The sequence below is a fragment of the Sebastes umbrosus genome, chromosome 23, assembly GCF_015220745.1.
Source record: "Sebastes umbrosus isolate fSebUmb1 chromosome 23, fSebUmb1.pri, whole genome shotgun sequence".
In the NCBI taxonomy this organism is placed as follows: domain Eukaryota; kingdom Metazoa; phylum Chordata; class Actinopteri; order Perciformes; family Sebastidae; genus Sebastes; species Sebastes umbrosus.
Window position 1 is genome coordinate 1,932,970 of NC_051291.1, and position 16,320 is coordinate 1,949,289.

Sequence of the window (16,320 nt, forward strand, 5' to 3'; positions counted from 1 at the left end):
AGGTAGTAGTAGTAGTAGTAGTAGTATAATAATAGAAAAACGGCACTGCTGAAAAATCGGTGTTTGAGTTTGAATTTTATTTTAAGGTGGAACATTCAGTATTAGTGTCAGGCATAAGAAAAAAATAAATCGGAGGAGGACGATTTTTTTCTTTTTTTGCATTTTGAGATTAAATTTTAAATGTTGAGAATAATGATGAAATAACATTTCAAAAATAAAGTTGAGATTTTGAAAATAAGGTTGAAATGTTAAGAATGAGGTTGAAATACCATTCCGAAAAAAAAGTTTAAATGTTGAGAATAATGTTGAAAGTTTGAGAATAACGTTGAAATATTACAAACAAAGTTGAAATATTGAAAATAAAGTTCAAATACCATTTCGTAAATAAATTTGAAATGTTGCAAATAAAGTCAAAAAGTTGAGAATAAAGTTCAAATGTTAAGAATAAAGACGAAATACCATTTCGAAAATAAACGTCAAAATGAAGACAATAAAGTTGAGATGTTGGGAATAAACATTGAACTTTTGAGAATAAATCAAACTACTAGCGTCGGCACAGATACTGAAATTTTGACTTTATTTTCGAAATGCAAAATAATTAAAAAAATCTTTCTCCTCTCGTTTTTTTCCCCTTATGCCTGCACTAATAGTCCTCCGTACAAATCTGTGGTAAACACTGAGGAGGAGAGACGATGGTCGAAACAACGAGTGTTAAAACAACGTTGGTCTATTTTCAGTAATAGCTGAGACAATAAAGAACGTTGCAGTAAATTAAAACCTTGCCTATAATACCGAGCTAAATAGAAAAAGTGTGATTAGAATCAGAACTTGGTGTGTTCCTGTTAACCTTTGCACACCTGTAAGACAGGTCTAAAGATGCTCACCTGTTCACCTGTTCTGCTGCTCCCCAGGTTACGGCATGATGACCGACGGCACCACGACATTCGTCAACGCCTCGGCCTGCACCGTCAACTTCCTGCCCATGAACGCGCCCATCGTCTTCGACCTTCCCAACCCGAACCCGAGGGCCACAACATGACTAGAGGAGGCCCGCCCCAAAACACCTGCCGCCCCTCTGGAGAAAGGAGCCAGGAGAGGCAGGTGAGGTCGGAGGGCGGGCGGAGCGGAGCGGAGCCGAGCAGAGTCTGTAAATATGAGGCGACACACACGGTCGGTAACACGCCCGGAGACGGAGCCGGACCGAGCGACGGGGAGGACGCCTCCTCGCGCTGTTAATGTTATTTTATGTGCCATCATTTCTTCATCTCAAATCCAAACGGACGAGCGGAGAGACGCTGGACAAAATGGACATTTCTCTGTCCTCTTTTACTGCACTGACAATCTGATGATGTGGCTCTCAGAGAGACGAGAGAGACACCCCGACGTCCCCGACGTCCCCGTTCTCACTTCATCTAAATGAACTTAAAGTGAGACAACCCAGCACCTCGTCTATATTTTGGTTAAACGGAACAATGAGCCCCGAGGAGGACGGGATTTTAACAGAACTTTTCTCCCATTTTTAAAAGATATTTCCTCATTTCCTCCCCCTGTTATCTCCCTCCTCCTGTTTCTCTCTCCCCTCCTCGGGCCCGGAGCATGATGGGAGTGTTTTTTTGCCAGTGTGTGTGAGATCAGAGCGAGTGTGTGAGGGCAGCGAGAGGTCTCTGCCGGGGGCTGTGTGAGAGTCGGGGTGTCAGACATGTTGACACGGCTCCCCTGGGCCTCATTACAGCCCTCTTAACCGGGCGATGAGGACGACGCAGAGGAAACCACACGCAACACTTCCCTTCTTTTTCCTCCCCTCTCCACTCCTCCTTTCTCCCTCCCTCTCTCTCCTTCATGCTGTGAATAACTAGCACAGCTCTTTAGCTACGACTTGGACGAGACAGCACATGCGACGTAAAGGTGCTATACGCTAACGCTGGACAGTCGTTGTTTCAAGGACCCTCCGTCGTGTCAGGAGAGACGGAACTTTCTATCCTTTTTTCCAAGAGGAGTAAAGCTGTAACTACATGTACTGTAACTGGTCTTTGTAAATGTTCTCTGTCGATGTAAAGAAGAAGAAGAAGAAGAAGAAAAAAAAGTTTTTCTTGAAGATTTCCAAGATGCTTTTTAAAAAAACATGTTAATATTCGTGGTTGTTCCATTTCCTTTCGTCCTATTTCTTAGTAATGTAAATGCTTATTATTGTATTTTCTTCTCTTGTGAAGCTGCTCGGCCCCCATTTGGTGATTATTAACTCTTTCATGTCTCTCAGCAGTTTGTCTTTTTTTTTTGTTTTGCTCTATTTTCTGAATTTCTCGGTAAGAGTCTGAATGTGCTTCGCATAACAAGACCACGTCACACTTTGATCTTCCTGCTCTCCGACATTCTGTACGAACGCTCCCCCGGGGGCTGCAGTTTACTCCCGCTTCGCTCCTCTTCGCCTCCTCAGCACATCAGCATTCATCGTGCCGGCTGATGTCTTAATGTTTTCCAAAATAGGCAAAACGAGGAAGGGAGCAGAGGAGGAATCGCTCACCAAGAAACCAAAATGTGTGTGGATGATGGTGGGAGGTGTTGCACTTGTTAGAGCATGAACATCGACGCCCGAATGTCTGGACGTGTTATGCTAATGTTGTGTGGAGCAGTTTGAGTTTTAAGCCCTGAAACTGAGGACATTTATCTACTTTACTAACTCCAGTTACTTAACAAACATACTTATTTTAACCCAAACCACCATCTTTTCCTAAACCTAACCAAGTAGTTTTGTTGCCTAAACCAAGTAACAACAAACTAAGTAAACCTACGTTGGAAGTTTATTTTGAAAAGACACAATACGTACATGCACAATGCATTCTTATACAACGATTCATATGCTAACTTACGAAAACTTTTTTGCTCATTTTTTTGTGTGTTTTCCTACGAATGTCCAGCGTCAATTTCCTGCTCCAGTCTTTTCAAAATAAACTTCCGTCTTAACTTAGAAAACTACTTAGTTAGGTTTAGGATAAGATCGACTTGGTTGAGGCAAGAAAACTACTCAGTTAGGAAAAGGAAAGATCGTAGTTAAGTTATGCCACACTGGAAGTGGCGTAACTTAAGTTAAAGTTACGTGACAAAAACAACTTAGTTAGTTTAAGGAAAAGATGTTTTGGGTTAAAATAAGACAGAAAGTGACGCAACTTAAGTACGGAAGTTACGTGACAAATAAATCAATGTTGACTTGGCCTACTGGACGAAAGTTCAGTGTTTTTTGACCCACCCATCCACCCCGACGTCTTTCCTACGCAGCGCTTGTTGCTCTTTATACTTCCTGGTTCACAATTACATAGATTACATACAAATTGTTTGATATATACACTCACCGGCCACTTTATTAGGTACACCTTGCTAGTACCGGGTGGTCTTCATCTGCTTCAAGGTTGGACGTGTTGTGCGTTCAGAGATGGTATTCTGCATACCTTGGTTGTAACGAGTGGTTATTTGAGTTACTGTTGCCTTTCTATCATCTCCAACCACTCTGCCCATTCTCCTCTGACATCAACAAGGCATTTCCGTCCACACAACTGCCGCTCACTGGATCTGTTCTCTTGTCCGGACCATTCTCTGTAAACCCTAGAGATGGTTGTGCGTGAAAATCCCAGTAGATCAGCAGTTTAATACTCAGACCAGCCCGTCTGGCACCAACAACCATGCCACGTTCAAAGTCACTTAAATCCCCTTTCTTCCCCATTCTGATGCTCGGTTTGAACTTCAGCAAGTCGTCTTCACCACGTCTAGATGACGTAATGCATTGAGTTGCTGCCATGTGATTGGCTGATTAGCTATTTGTGTTAACAAGCAATTGAACAGGTGTGCCTAATAAAGTGGCCGGTGAGTGTAAATGAATTACAGTGCATTTATTTTTCATAGGAATAGCTACGAATGGTGTGTGAGAAGCTGACACGTCGTCCCTGACAAGTCCAAATTTGACGCTAGAGCGTCACAGTTTGAAGAGTAGTGCCACTGACCGAGTGTCGGTATTTGACCAGTTGGGAGAGAGAATGTGTCGTATAAAACAGAATCATTAATCATTAATTCATTCTGATAGTTACTACTTTGCCTTTTTTTTCTATCGCTATTAAGCTAATGTACTTCCTGCAGATGTTTCACATTAAAAGCCGACTAGGAAAGGTAGATATATTCTCTTGTCAAGCAAGTAAAAAACATCTCTGCTAAACACCTTCATTGTTTATAAGAAACACCATTTTCTCAGTAGCGAGTCCCACTTCACTAATTAACTAAAGAACAGACACAATCTGTCATTACGACCCAGGATGTTAGACTTTAGATCAGGGTTAGCGGTAATAGTTTGAATGTAGCCAGCGGATGGTGAACAAGCACAGCGTTTGGTATGTAAAGAGTAAAAGGAGGGGGGAGCGCTCAGCCTCATCATTTAAAACACAAACTTAATTAATGTCTACGAAAGGAAAGCGTTCCAAGAAAGGAATAAAAGGGAAACTATTAAAAACCAAAAAGACGGGAAGAACTTTCATCTCTCAGCTTCATGAGCGTCTCGTTTGGTCCGACTCTCCAACATCCAGTCCTCATTCAGATGTCTCCGTTTGATGCTCTTCTGCTTCGGTAAAGCCGTGTTAAATGTGTTTCCTGGGTTTCTTTCCGAGGAAAAAAAAAAAAAAAGTGACTGTACTTCTTTCTTGATTTCTTTCTTTCTTTCTTGAGGCATGCTTAAAGGAGTTAATGACTTCTGCTACTCAGACAATCTGCATATGAAGACTTTTGTTCCAAAATGAGATATGTACCGTTTGAAAAAAAAAAAAAAAAAAGGGGACGCCTAACGCGAATGATTGACGGCTGAAACTTGAAAGCAGATTTCCGGTGGTGACTTTTTAAAAGCATCGTTAGTAACTTGTGTCCTTGGTAACATTTTTACTGGCTTCTATACTTCAACAGAACTTTTTAAATGGATGTATAGCATTTTGGAATGAAAGGGTTCATATGGTTGTTGTTGTTGGGGACATTTTTTTAAACTGTAAAAAAAAATGAAGCCCCAACAGCTGCAAAATATTGCTCTCGGAGACAACTCTAAAAATGTACCTCTCTTTCTTAAAACCTGAAGGATTCTGCTGGTTCTGAGAGATTATTGAATAAAAACCTTATCTGTGACCGCTGGATCATGCTTCCTTACTTCCATCCTTTGTCTCCCCCCCTCCCCTCCTCCTTTATTTATTCTTCTATCTAGAGAGAGAGAAATTAGAGGTGGTGAGGAAACTTTTCCCCCGTCCCGGTTCTTCCCTTTTGTTCCAATCAAAGGTATCTGTGTCTCGTATCAATTATAGAGCGCAGAGCAGCGAGTTAATTTTCCAGCAGCTAAACCCTCGCCGCTCCGTCTCTGTCTCCCGTTTTGTTCCGCAGGTCTTCCACACCTCTGCACATTCTAATGAGAACCCCTCGTTCAAATAATTACATTAGTAATCCCAGGGGGGGAGCGGGTAATTTATTCGCGGATGGCTTTTTACTTTGCCATTAATACAACTAGCTTTCATATACTCTTGTCTTCCTCCCTCCCTCTCTCTTTCTCACTCTGCCTCTCCAACCACAATGCTGAGCTCTTTCTCTCAGTTCTGATCGTCCTTTTTTCCATTTCCATCTGCTCGTCCCTCTCTCCTCAGATAATGACTCCCAGCTCTTCTCTTCTCTCTCAGAGAGCTGCCGTACTGTACGTCTCACTGCGGTATAGCGTTTCCCTTTGAATGAGTGACAGACAGACGTCCCCTCTATCTCCTCGTCATCCATCTCACTTCACACTTCTCCCATCCGAACAAAAGATGCACACCCCGGTTCTCCCCGTCTTCCTCCCCGCCCGTCTGCATCGTTAAAAAAGGCACTTTATGTGATTGGCTTTGGAACACAAATCAGTGTCAAACAGTCAGAGACAGAGACAGAAGGTGGAGAACGCTGTGAAAAAAACGCTCAAATCGTTTATCAATCTCTCCTTGTTCGTCTTATCATGTTTTTCAGACATTAAATCCCGTGATGGATCTGTTTGTCGTAGCGGTGGCAGATCGGATTTTAAATTCTAAAGTCGCTGTCAGAAAAGGGCCAGAAAAACGCACCAAGTGGCAAAAATGAGCACACTTCCCATATCAGTTTGTGATCATTTCGCACACTTTTAGAGGAAGTTCTTCAGCATGAGTGAAGGAGACGTGAAGCTCGTAATAACCGCAATTCAAGCCGTGGAGGAACATTACAATCATTTGTAAAAAATAACTTAATCAGACACTTATTATGTGGTAATTCAGTGATCACAGCGACGATTAACGGAGGTTCCATTCAGTTACATTACGATGCATTCAAGCTCTGCTCAGTAAAAATGAATTGATTGATTTTCGCAAATTAATCACACATTTGTTTTGTCAGTTCAAAATGAACCTTAAAGGAAGATTTGTCAAGTATTTAATACTCTTATCAACATTGGAGTGGTTAAATATGCTGCTTTATGCATATTATGTATGTATATATTTATTATTGGAAATCAATTAACACAAAACAATGACACGTTTGAGTGAGTGACAAGAATTTAGCAAGTAGAGATTAGGGCTTTATGCAAATATATGAATATCTTTATTATTGGAAATCAGTTAACAACACAAAACAATGACAGATATTGATCCAGAAACCCTCACAGGTACTGCATTTAGCATAAAACAATATGCTCCAATCATAACATGGCAAACTGCAGCCCAACAGGCAACAACAGCTGTCAGTGTGTCAGTGTGCTGACTTGACTATGACTTGCCCCAAACTGCATGTGATTATCATAAAGTGGGCATGTCTGTAAAGGGGAGACTCGTGGGTACCCATAGAACCCATTTACATTCACTCATCTGGAGGTCAGAGGTCAAGGGTACACTGAAAATGGACATGACAGTTTTTTTCCCACGCCAAAATTTAGCGTAAGTTTGGAGCGTTATTTAACCTCCTTCAGGACAAGCTAGTAAGACATGGTTGGTACCGATGGATTCATCAGGTTTCTAGCTTCAAAACCCTGCGGGGACGCTAGAAAAAGAGCCCGCTACGACTTAAAATTCACAAGTTGCGTTTACGTTAACACTTTATTATCACGTTAACTTTGACAGCCCTACATATAACACATTTTCTATGAATCAAATTACCACAAAGTTATTTCCAAACACTAAACCCAGGGCCCCTGAGTGTCTGGGGGCCTCGGGGCCGTTGGTAGACATCTGAATGAAGGTCAGTGAAGGAAGGCCCAGAGGAAGTTGTTGTAGCAGATCCTCCCCGTGGTGTTGGCGTCAAAATAAGAACTGAGGTGGAAGAACTCCTCCGACGACAGCGTGACGCTGAAGTGGCGCAGCACCTGCAGGGCGACAACGGCAGAAGTTGGAGTGCGTATGTGTGTGTGTGTGTGTGTGTGTGTCCGTCCTAGTGCATTAGGTTGGGGGTTTAGGAGATGTCATCCCCTAACCAGGCTGCTAATTGTTTCTATCGATTAGCTCAGGGAGCGTCGTCGTCAGTGAGTTGTACAGCAGGTAAATGGCAGGGACAATAAAACAAGAGTGTCAGCTGCTGCTCTCCTGGGCCGAAATGTCAGCGTGGTCGTGTTTCAACCTTCAGCTTAATTGAACAATTAAAATTACTGATTGGCTGTCAAGTGAACAGGTGTGTGTGTGTGTATGTGTGTGTGTGTGTGTGTGTGTGGTGTGAGTGTGTGTGTGTGTGTGTGTGTGTGTGTGAGAGTGAGGGCTTTGCAAGCTTGCAAGTTTGAGCTTCATGGATTTCCAGTCACTCTCCATCATCCCTCCTTCAGACATTTTGATAGAAGAGACACAAGCGGAGCTCAAACGATCGCATCAATAATTCATAAAGAGCCAGTTTGTCTCCGAGTGATTGACACGGCTCGGACGCAGCAGAGCAAGGCGGAGCAAGCGCTGCAGGGCGGAGCAGGCGCTGCAGGGTGGAGCGCCGTAGCTGTAGCTGACCTCACCTTCCTGAAGTCCTGCACCGAGACACTCCCCACGCGGGTGCGGTCGCACGTCAGGAGGCAGCGTCTGATGGAGGCCCAGGAGGAGCGAACCACGTCGTGGATCCTCAGCATGACCTCCACGCCGTCTTTGCTCAGAACACCCTGGCCCGTCTGAACCGCACCGGACCACGCAGGATCGCCATCAGAGTTACCGAACAGAAAGAACACGGAACAATGAGAAAGAAAACAACACATAAAGGTGAGAGCCCCTCCACATTATCGGTAAGATTTCACTTCTTCACGAGCTGAGAACAAAGTGTTTTTCTGTGATCAGATAAAAAAGGTTTTGTCTCGTAAACTCGCGTGCAGACACACCATCGAATCAGATGAGATGCAGGGGGTCTCTGCAGTTCTACACAGATGGTTGGTTTTCGGTCGAGACAATGCAGGTCTTTGTGATTCCAAAAGTTGGTTTGGAAGGTTGCAGCTCACGGGTTGCCAGATTAGGGCCCTCACCCACACGCTCCACTGAAGCTTGGGTCTCGGCTTAGTCGCTCAGCAGGAGTCCTTTTTAGAGCGTGCCCACCCGTGTGTCATTGTTCAAAGCTTCATATACACCTCGGCGTGCCAGAGAAAAAAAAAAGCACGGAAACTCACCAAACTTTGCCCAGTTTGCTTGTCATCGGAGGCGAGAGTCGAGAGCCTGAGGGTGGGAGGTCCCCGCTGAGTTTACACAATCTGGCAACCCGCCGTCGCCCATCGACACCCCCTCACATTCCACAGCCACCCCCCCCCACACACACACACACTTTACTGTAACCCAATTTAAACTTGCAGCCAATAAAACTACAATAGATCAGACGTTAAACGGAGGAAAAGGAGAGGGACGACAGAGTTAATTTGAAATGTGCTAATGTGCCGCTCAGCATGGGGATGTGTAGCTGAGAGTACAAACTCTGTGTCCCAATTTCACATTAACTCCAACTGTGATGACTGGATACGTGAGGGGAAAGTAGACTTTCAAATGCTTACATGCGTACTGAAGTCTCGGGCTGGGACGATGCATCTATCTCCTGATCACGATACGATCACGATACTTAGGTGGTCGTTCAATATTACAACTTTTTACGATTTTTGTTGGGAGAAAGTTGAATCAAACACTTCTAGGGACTTTTACCAGCTCTGCTTTTCCTGTCAATGCGTGAAACCCAAAGTGTTTCCATCCTTTACTGGATGTGTAGTGTTCACCACGCTGGATTTAACATGTGAAGGTGCAGGTCGTATCCACGCGGAGCCTCCGCCGTTAACTGCTTTCTTGTTTCGGCTCGTTGCGGTTTGTTTTGGTTGACGGATACGGAACGGATATGACGTCACGTTACTCAGACAACAACAATAAAAGCGGTAACTTCCTTCTATCTCCACATAGACTCAAATGAAGCAGTATTGCACCTTATAAACAAAGAGGAGGAGAAACACATGAATAACAAATGTTCTTTTTACCGGTGTGATAGGAAGAGGGAGTTTACGCCGTGTCGTCTTGGCCTCCGCTGGTTTTAAGTTCAGGAGGAAGTGACGTAGGAAGTTGTGATATGAAACACAGCCATTACTGATGATGTCACACTTCACAGCCAGATGTTCAAACTGCTCCCGAGTCATACTGATGCCGAGAGATCGGAGGATCTCTGTAACACACAGTCAGTCGTTATAGCATACAGCAGGTAGAAGAGATAGCTCGTATGATCGTCTGCGGCTCGCCGCTCACCCAGGAAGGAGGTAGCGCCGATGCGTCCCTCTCGGTGAGGATCTCCCTCGGCACACTTCCTCTGGATCTCCTTCCAGCGGCGCTGCACCGCCCCGCGCAGCCTCCTCTCGGCGCTGCCCGGCAGGCTTCCTGTTCCCGGCGCCCCCGCTGAGGCGGGACGCCTGGGGCTGCACCGGGGGGCTGACTGGGAGAGGAATGAGGGATGAGGGAGGTCAGGAGAAGGGCTGCACAACTACACCGAAGAAAAGTGGCATCTTAAGTTATTTAGGAGTGGTTTGCCCACAAGCAGCGGATTCTAACGATTCTTACCTCCAATAAAGTTACTAATATATTGTAAATTGATTATTTATTATCTGGTTTGATTATACCTGGTCTTAGTATTTTAAACTATTGTCTTTCATTACTTTTTATTATTTTAAAGATCTACTGTCTCACACTCAACATGTGAATTTAAGCACGCTCATGCATGAGTGTATGTATGATCCATGTTTTATGCGTGTATGTACATTGTGACTTTGGTTTGTTGTGTGATGCAGCGGCCTGGAGCCCAAGACAAATTTCCCTGTGGGACAATAAAGTATATCTTATGTTGTCTTATCTTACTTCAGCTTTAAGGGTTGAAAAAACAGTCATCACTTGGAAACAAGGCCAGTAAGTTTGATTTGTGTTCTGGTCAGAGGGATCCTGACAGATCTGGTTCTGCAGGTTTCTCTGAGTCTTGCTCATCAGGAGTCATTGGAGTCACCTGTGATCCCCCTCAGCTGCTGATAATCAGCCTGGCTGGGAGGCTCTATATCAGCAGGTTGGCTGCTCAGTTGGTTGTGTGTCTGCAGAGAGTCAACACCTTCAGTTGGCTCGCTGGGTTTGTGTGTTTCGTGGGGTTTTGAGTGTGCACATCTTTAGCCAGCCTCTGTGCAGTTCATTTCTGTTAGTTTCCCAGTAGCAACTCCTCTCGTTCAGGGTTTTGTTTCATTTTGGGGGAGAATGTAACACATAATTGACTCCAGATGAGTTTTTAGAATCACCAGCAAACATGAAAACTCTACATTCATTTACATATATTGGCCACAGAGAGACGTCTTTACAGGCGTATCAGGTTCTGAGTTTGGAAGCTGGGAACGTGCTGCGCCTACAGCCTCCATCAGCACCGAATTTTAATTTTTGTCTGACGAGACTGAACAGGCATCTGCTTCACATGATTTCAAGCAGACCATGTACAGTGAAAGACGTTTAACTAAACACCAACTCTTCGTACACCTCACTGGATGAAAGGTGTCGACAAAGCACGTGTTTCTGTTTGCTCTTAGTGTGTATATACCGTCTCACAGACGCCGGCTAACGACCCGCTCAACTGTAATCGGTCTTTGTTTTCAATTTTCAAGCTATTAAAACAAGGCGGCCGTTATTTAAAGCTGCGAAAAGACAACAATTAAACACTGAACATCTCATATCTGGAGGTCAAGGGATCCCCTTTGAAAATGGCCATGACAGTTTTTCCTCGCCAAAATTTAGCATAAGTTTGGAGCGTTATTTAACCTCCTTCACGATGAGCTAGTATGACATGGTTGGTACCGATGGATTCATTAGGTTTTTTAATTTCATACGATGCCAGTATCTCCACTCAAGCTTTAAAACTGAGCCCACTACAACCTCTGAAAGATCGATTGTGTTAATGTGTTAAAGAAATGATTGTCATTAACACGAATTGGCGTTAATGCGTCAACTGAGATGTATATTAGGGCTGTCAAAGTTAATGAGACACTGGTAACATGAAACTAGAAAAACCTAAGGAATCAGTTGGTACCAACCATATATGACACGCCAATACTTTCTTTAATATATAAAGATTAAATATTTGAATCGATTGACAGCATTAAATAATATATATATTAAATAAACAGGGCGACCCTTTTGGAAATGATTTGGAAAATATCTCCAAAACATAAACTCGTCTCCAAAAGAAGTTCCTGAATGAGATGTGAGACGGCGACACATCGACTGGATCTCGCCTCTATTTGTATAAATATATAAAGCAAATTTCCACCTCATGTTATTTGCATGATTTGACAGCTGGAGAGTTTTTGTGCAGTCTGTGTTTATTCTCCCCAAACAGCAAAACGTAGTGACTGTACAACAGACGGCTAGCAACATACACACAGAGAGAGTGTGTGTGTGATTGGTGTGACACGGCCTCCATTCATTTATGCATTTTTTTTGCCACGGCATTATATTCACTTCTGAACATTTTGAGCATCGGAAAAAAAAACATTTATTATATTTCGTAGGGAAATTTAGTTTGAGTGAGCAAAAATCTATTCTCTGCTCGATACGTGTATTTCTGTGTTTGCTATTATCCACATAAAGTGCACGATAATAACCACTCATTCAGTTTTTACTCATTTTCCAACTCTTGCATTTTCGTGCTCTGTCGGCTCTTCTAGCTGAAATTGTGGCACAAGTATATTTGAAGAGTTCACGGAGCAGAGATGAGGAGGACAGACGCTGTGATTAAGTGTCCGAGGGCTTGTAAGTGCTCAGAGCAGGACATTTGACGGGGTAAAACTGAGTGAGAGAGGTTATTACTGAGCAGTCTTCTGGATATCAACAAACGCAGAGAATAGTTTGTTGCTTGCTCAAACTAAATAGTTCTTTATCTGATAATAATGTCTCCGTATTTCTCTCTATTTATGCTTTTGCAACAAATATTTTTCTTGTAAAAATTATTGTGCGGCTGAATTCAGTCTAACGTTCATAACTGAGCTTAAATTGTGTTATTTTTAAAGGTCCCATATTATAAAAAAGTGAGATTTTCATGTCTTTTATATATTATAAAGCAGGCTTAAGTCCAATATAAATACTGTGAAAGTATCGAAACGCTCAATCCACAGGGAAATACACACAGCCCGTATTCACAAACTCTGCATTTGAAACAAGCTGTCTGGATTTCTGTCCATTTGTGATGTCACAAATTTGCAATGTTTAGACCCTTTACACAGATTTAAACATAACCATCCTAAATGTGTCCCAGTTTATTCCTGGTTGCGGTGTGTATGTGAATAACATCAGCTGACAGGAAGTACACATGGACCCAAGCTGTTGCCTAGCAACGCAATTCTCTTGCCATTCCGTCCAAATGCGCTAAAACGGAGCGTTTCAGACAGAGGGTGAATACAGGTATATTCAGGCCGACAGTATGAGGAAAATAAAGGTGTTTTTTTTTAACATTACAGAATGTAAACATGTTCTAGTAGAAACCCAAAATACAAGTATAATCCTGATTAGATTAGCATAATATGGGACCTTTAAACAAAATTACACTTTTTTTTTTTTATCTGTTCAAAATTTACCTTTTTAAAGGGAGATTTGTATTTATTACTCTTATCAACAATCATGCTTGCTTTATGCAAATGTATGTATGTATATACTGTATATTAATTGTTTGAAATCATGACAAAAGGTCATGTGTGTTGTACCTTGATGCGTTGCAGAATTGCACCTGCAGTCTCAGGGCGACAGGATTTTGTTGCTGAGGCTGTTTCTCTGAGCTCAGAGGAAGGCGATGGGACATCGTTGGAGGGACCACCTGCTTCTGTCCCGCCCAGCGCACCAGAACGCTTCAGAAACTCTCCGTACTGCAGCTTCTTCCTCTCATCCCCAGACATCTGACTCCACACACACTCAAACTGAGAAGGAAACACACATAACTCAGTACAGATCTCCTCCAGGTGTTTCACCCTCTCCCCTCCCAAACAAAGAAGAGTTGAATCTCACTCAGTTGTCTCTCTGGGCTCCCTTACAGTCAAGATGGTGGACAAAAACAGGGATTTATTAATCTCATATCGTGCCTAACTTTAGTGGATAATAACATCTCAGGTATTAAATTAATCTGCAGATGCTCCGGTTCAAAATGAGGCCAGAATGTGGCCTGGAACAGACGAGGTAAGGCTTGTTTTTTAGCCTAGTTGTTTGCCAAAAATGCCTTTTGCTACTGAAGCAAGTTGATCACTTGCGGCATGTCTGTAAAGGGGAGACTCAGGCCGATGGGTCCGGTAGAATGCGATATTAGCCGTGGACGGACAGACACACACACGACCAAACGCATGATCTCCCCACAGGCTTACGCCTCCATGGCGGAGATAATAATCATCCACACTGGGGGGAGCTCCTCAGTAAATTGGCTTTACAGATGACTAACTTTCTCACACAGTTAATAATTATCAGCAAAGTTGTTGGGAATGTGCTTGTTCTCTTCAACGTCTCCTCTTTTGAATTCTCTTGAATTATATTGCGCTGGAATATATGAAAACCATTTTACCTGATCATTCGTGAGTCTGAGGCAGCGGTGATCACACAGCTGTCTGAACTGCTCTTTAGAGATCGCCGTGCTGTCGGAGGAGGGGTCCAGATCCGTCGGCTCTTTGGTGATTTCGTACAGGCGACCTGAGACGACATCCTGGATCCGCGTTGGGATTTCAGAGGTCTTGGTCTGGATGGGGGATCTGGTCTTACTCAGGCACCTCTCTGATATCTACAGCATTATGAACAGGAGCACACAAACAGGCTCTATATCAGTGGTTCCCATCCTAATTTCCTTCTCCTTGCCCCTTCCACTTGTATCTAAAGAAAACACCATATTTTCTGATGTCATCACCCAAAAAAAATACAAATTCTCGAACAAAATCCTCAATATGAATAAAGTGATTCAGTGTATTGAATTATTTTTTTTAATAAATCAACTTTTTTCAATGGATATATAACTTCGTCAGTGCGCAAATGGGAGACTTTAAAGATTGTTTTTGAAAGGCTAAACGCCAACAAATATGGATTGAAGCAGAATATTTGGTTAGATAAAAACGTGTTGTGAATTTCGTTAATGATTACATCTTTTTTTTCTCGCTGCCACAGCTTTACAGCGCTCCCCATCGCACCGTTACGGGGCGCCCTGCCCCCGGTGCGACTGTCGACCGGGTCGGACTGTCCTCAGTGCGCCCAAACCGCGTTGTGCTGCGGCCCACGTAAAAGGGGCCAGGGGTCTGCAGCGATATCGGCAAGGAGACCAAGGAGTCTAACGCACGCGCGTGTCAGAGGGTGCAAGCAAAGCCCTGTGGTGCAATGAAAGTGAGGGCCGGCGCGCGCCGTCTTAGCTGGGATCCCAGCGCAGAAGGTCGGGCGCACCGTCAGGGGGGTTGGAGCGTGGGCGCATGCGATAGGACCCGAAAGGTTAACGTGACCATTCTCTAGTGCTTGCTGTCGTTTCCCAAATGTTTTTATTTGGTTGAGTTACTGAGTGATTGGAGAGTTATTCAGGTCACCTGTTGCATGGTGTGTTGGACTGGCTCTTAAATGCTGGTTGAGAGCAGCTTGGTGCATTCTCCTCTTAAGTATCTTTTGCTTCTCTTACCGGCGGGCTCTGTGATTGAAACTTGTTGAGGAAGTCCTTCCAGTTAACGGTGTATTTATCCCGGTCCAGCTGCAGTTTGGTCAGCATGTGTCCGTACTGTTTGTCTGACAGACGGGCACAAAAATTCTCCAGCACCTGACGAAACTCCAGAGCTTTGACCGTCCCCGTCCCGCTCTGATCAAAGGCCGAGAACGCCTGGAGGACAGAAAGAGACAGACAAGTGATCAGCTGAGGAAGTGATGACGAAGAAAAAGAAAATGAGGCGTGTTGTTAAGCTTCACCTTATACAGAAGAGGTGCTGAGGCGGTGACTAGTTCTCGCAGCCTAGCCAGAGCCATGCCCGGACCGAGGCTGCTCAAGGACTCTATCTGGTGCACAGCATCAGGAGACGCAGGAGAACGCTCACACTTCTTCTTCTCTGCTTTAGGGTCAAACGCAGACAGGAAATCCATGTATGCTAACCTCTTGCAGTTTTCATCCATGGAAACCTCCAGCCTGAAGAGAGAGGAGGGAGGAAGTGCAACATAAACATAATAAATATATATGAATAAATACACAATCTATTTTTTTCATTGTGGTCTTTGGTAAGATTGTCTGCACGTCTGTACAGAGGAAGTAAAAGATGGAGTTCACCTGCGCAGGTGATTTACAAGCTGCTCTCTGTGGACGGAGCAGCTGTAGGTCTGTAACAGGCTCAGCAGCTCCTCCACCGTCACCGTGCCGTCTCTCCTCGTGTCCAGGTGAGTCAGCGAGGCGCTCAAACCCTCGTAGTTCTCCGTCAGAATCTGTCTACGGACGGCACAGCGAGAGCTCGTGATACATACAGAAACAGGAGACTTGTGAAGTATTTCTGTTCAGACGGACAGACTAATTAAAAAATATTTTTGGCTTCTACTTTTCACAAATATGAGAAAATAAACATTTGAAAACTTTGAATGCAGATTGTGAAAGAGGCTTCTCCTCTCCACGAGTCAAGCCATTGATCACATCTGAAGAAAAAATGTTTTTCTGCTCTCAGAAATCAAAACACATTCACACAGCTAATAAATTGCCGTACCTATTATTGTACGGCTACACTTGGAAAACGAGTGGAATTTAATAAGCCCCGTTGCATTCACAATATTTATCAAGAAAAATATTTTATTATGATGGCTTAATAATAATCACAGCAGGTGCAAAATGTTTCTA

General features: G+C 43.6%; 2 protein-coding genes across 2 annotated transcripts in view; one reads left to right on the forward strand and one right to left on the reverse strand.

Moving 5' to 3' along the window:
* Nucleotides 1-2,491, forward strand: part of mpped1 (metallophosphoesterase domain containing 1) — a 67,405-nt gene extending 64,914 nt beyond the window's left edge. The window contains exon 7 of the mRNA XM_037760071.1: nucleotides 912-2,491. Coding sequence (XP_037615999.1) covers nucleotides 912-1,039 — 128 coding nt within the window. The 3' untranslated portion in view covers nucleotides 1,040-2,491. The remainder of the gene's footprint in view (nucleotides 1-911) is intronic.
* A 4,440-nt stretch (nucleotides 2,492-6,931) lies between these two features.
* The window catches only part of efcab6 (EF-hand calcium binding domain 6), a 39,282-nt gene continuing 29,893 nt past the window's right edge, over nucleotides 6,932-16,320 (reverse strand). The window contains exons 22-30 of the mRNA XM_037759897.1: nucleotides 15,766-15,921; nucleotides 15,414-15,627; nucleotides 15,133-15,327; nucleotides 14,047-14,259; nucleotides 13,205-13,414; nucleotides 9,732-9,915; nucleotides 9,470-9,651; nucleotides 7,991-8,140; nucleotides 6,932-7,363 (exon numbers count right to left, since the gene is read on the reverse strand). Of these exons, the coding sequence (XP_037615825.1) occupies nucleotides 7,241-7,363; nucleotides 7,991-8,140; nucleotides 9,470-9,651; nucleotides 9,732-9,915; nucleotides 13,205-13,414; nucleotides 14,047-14,259; nucleotides 15,133-15,327; nucleotides 15,414-15,627; nucleotides 15,766-15,921 (1,627 nt within the window). The 3' untranslated portion in view covers nucleotides 6,932-7,240. The remainder of the gene's footprint in view (nucleotides 7,364-7,990; nucleotides 8,141-9,469; nucleotides 9,652-9,731; nucleotides 9,916-13,204; nucleotides 13,415-14,046; nucleotides 14,260-15,132; nucleotides 15,328-15,413; nucleotides 15,628-15,765; nucleotides 15,922-16,320) is intronic.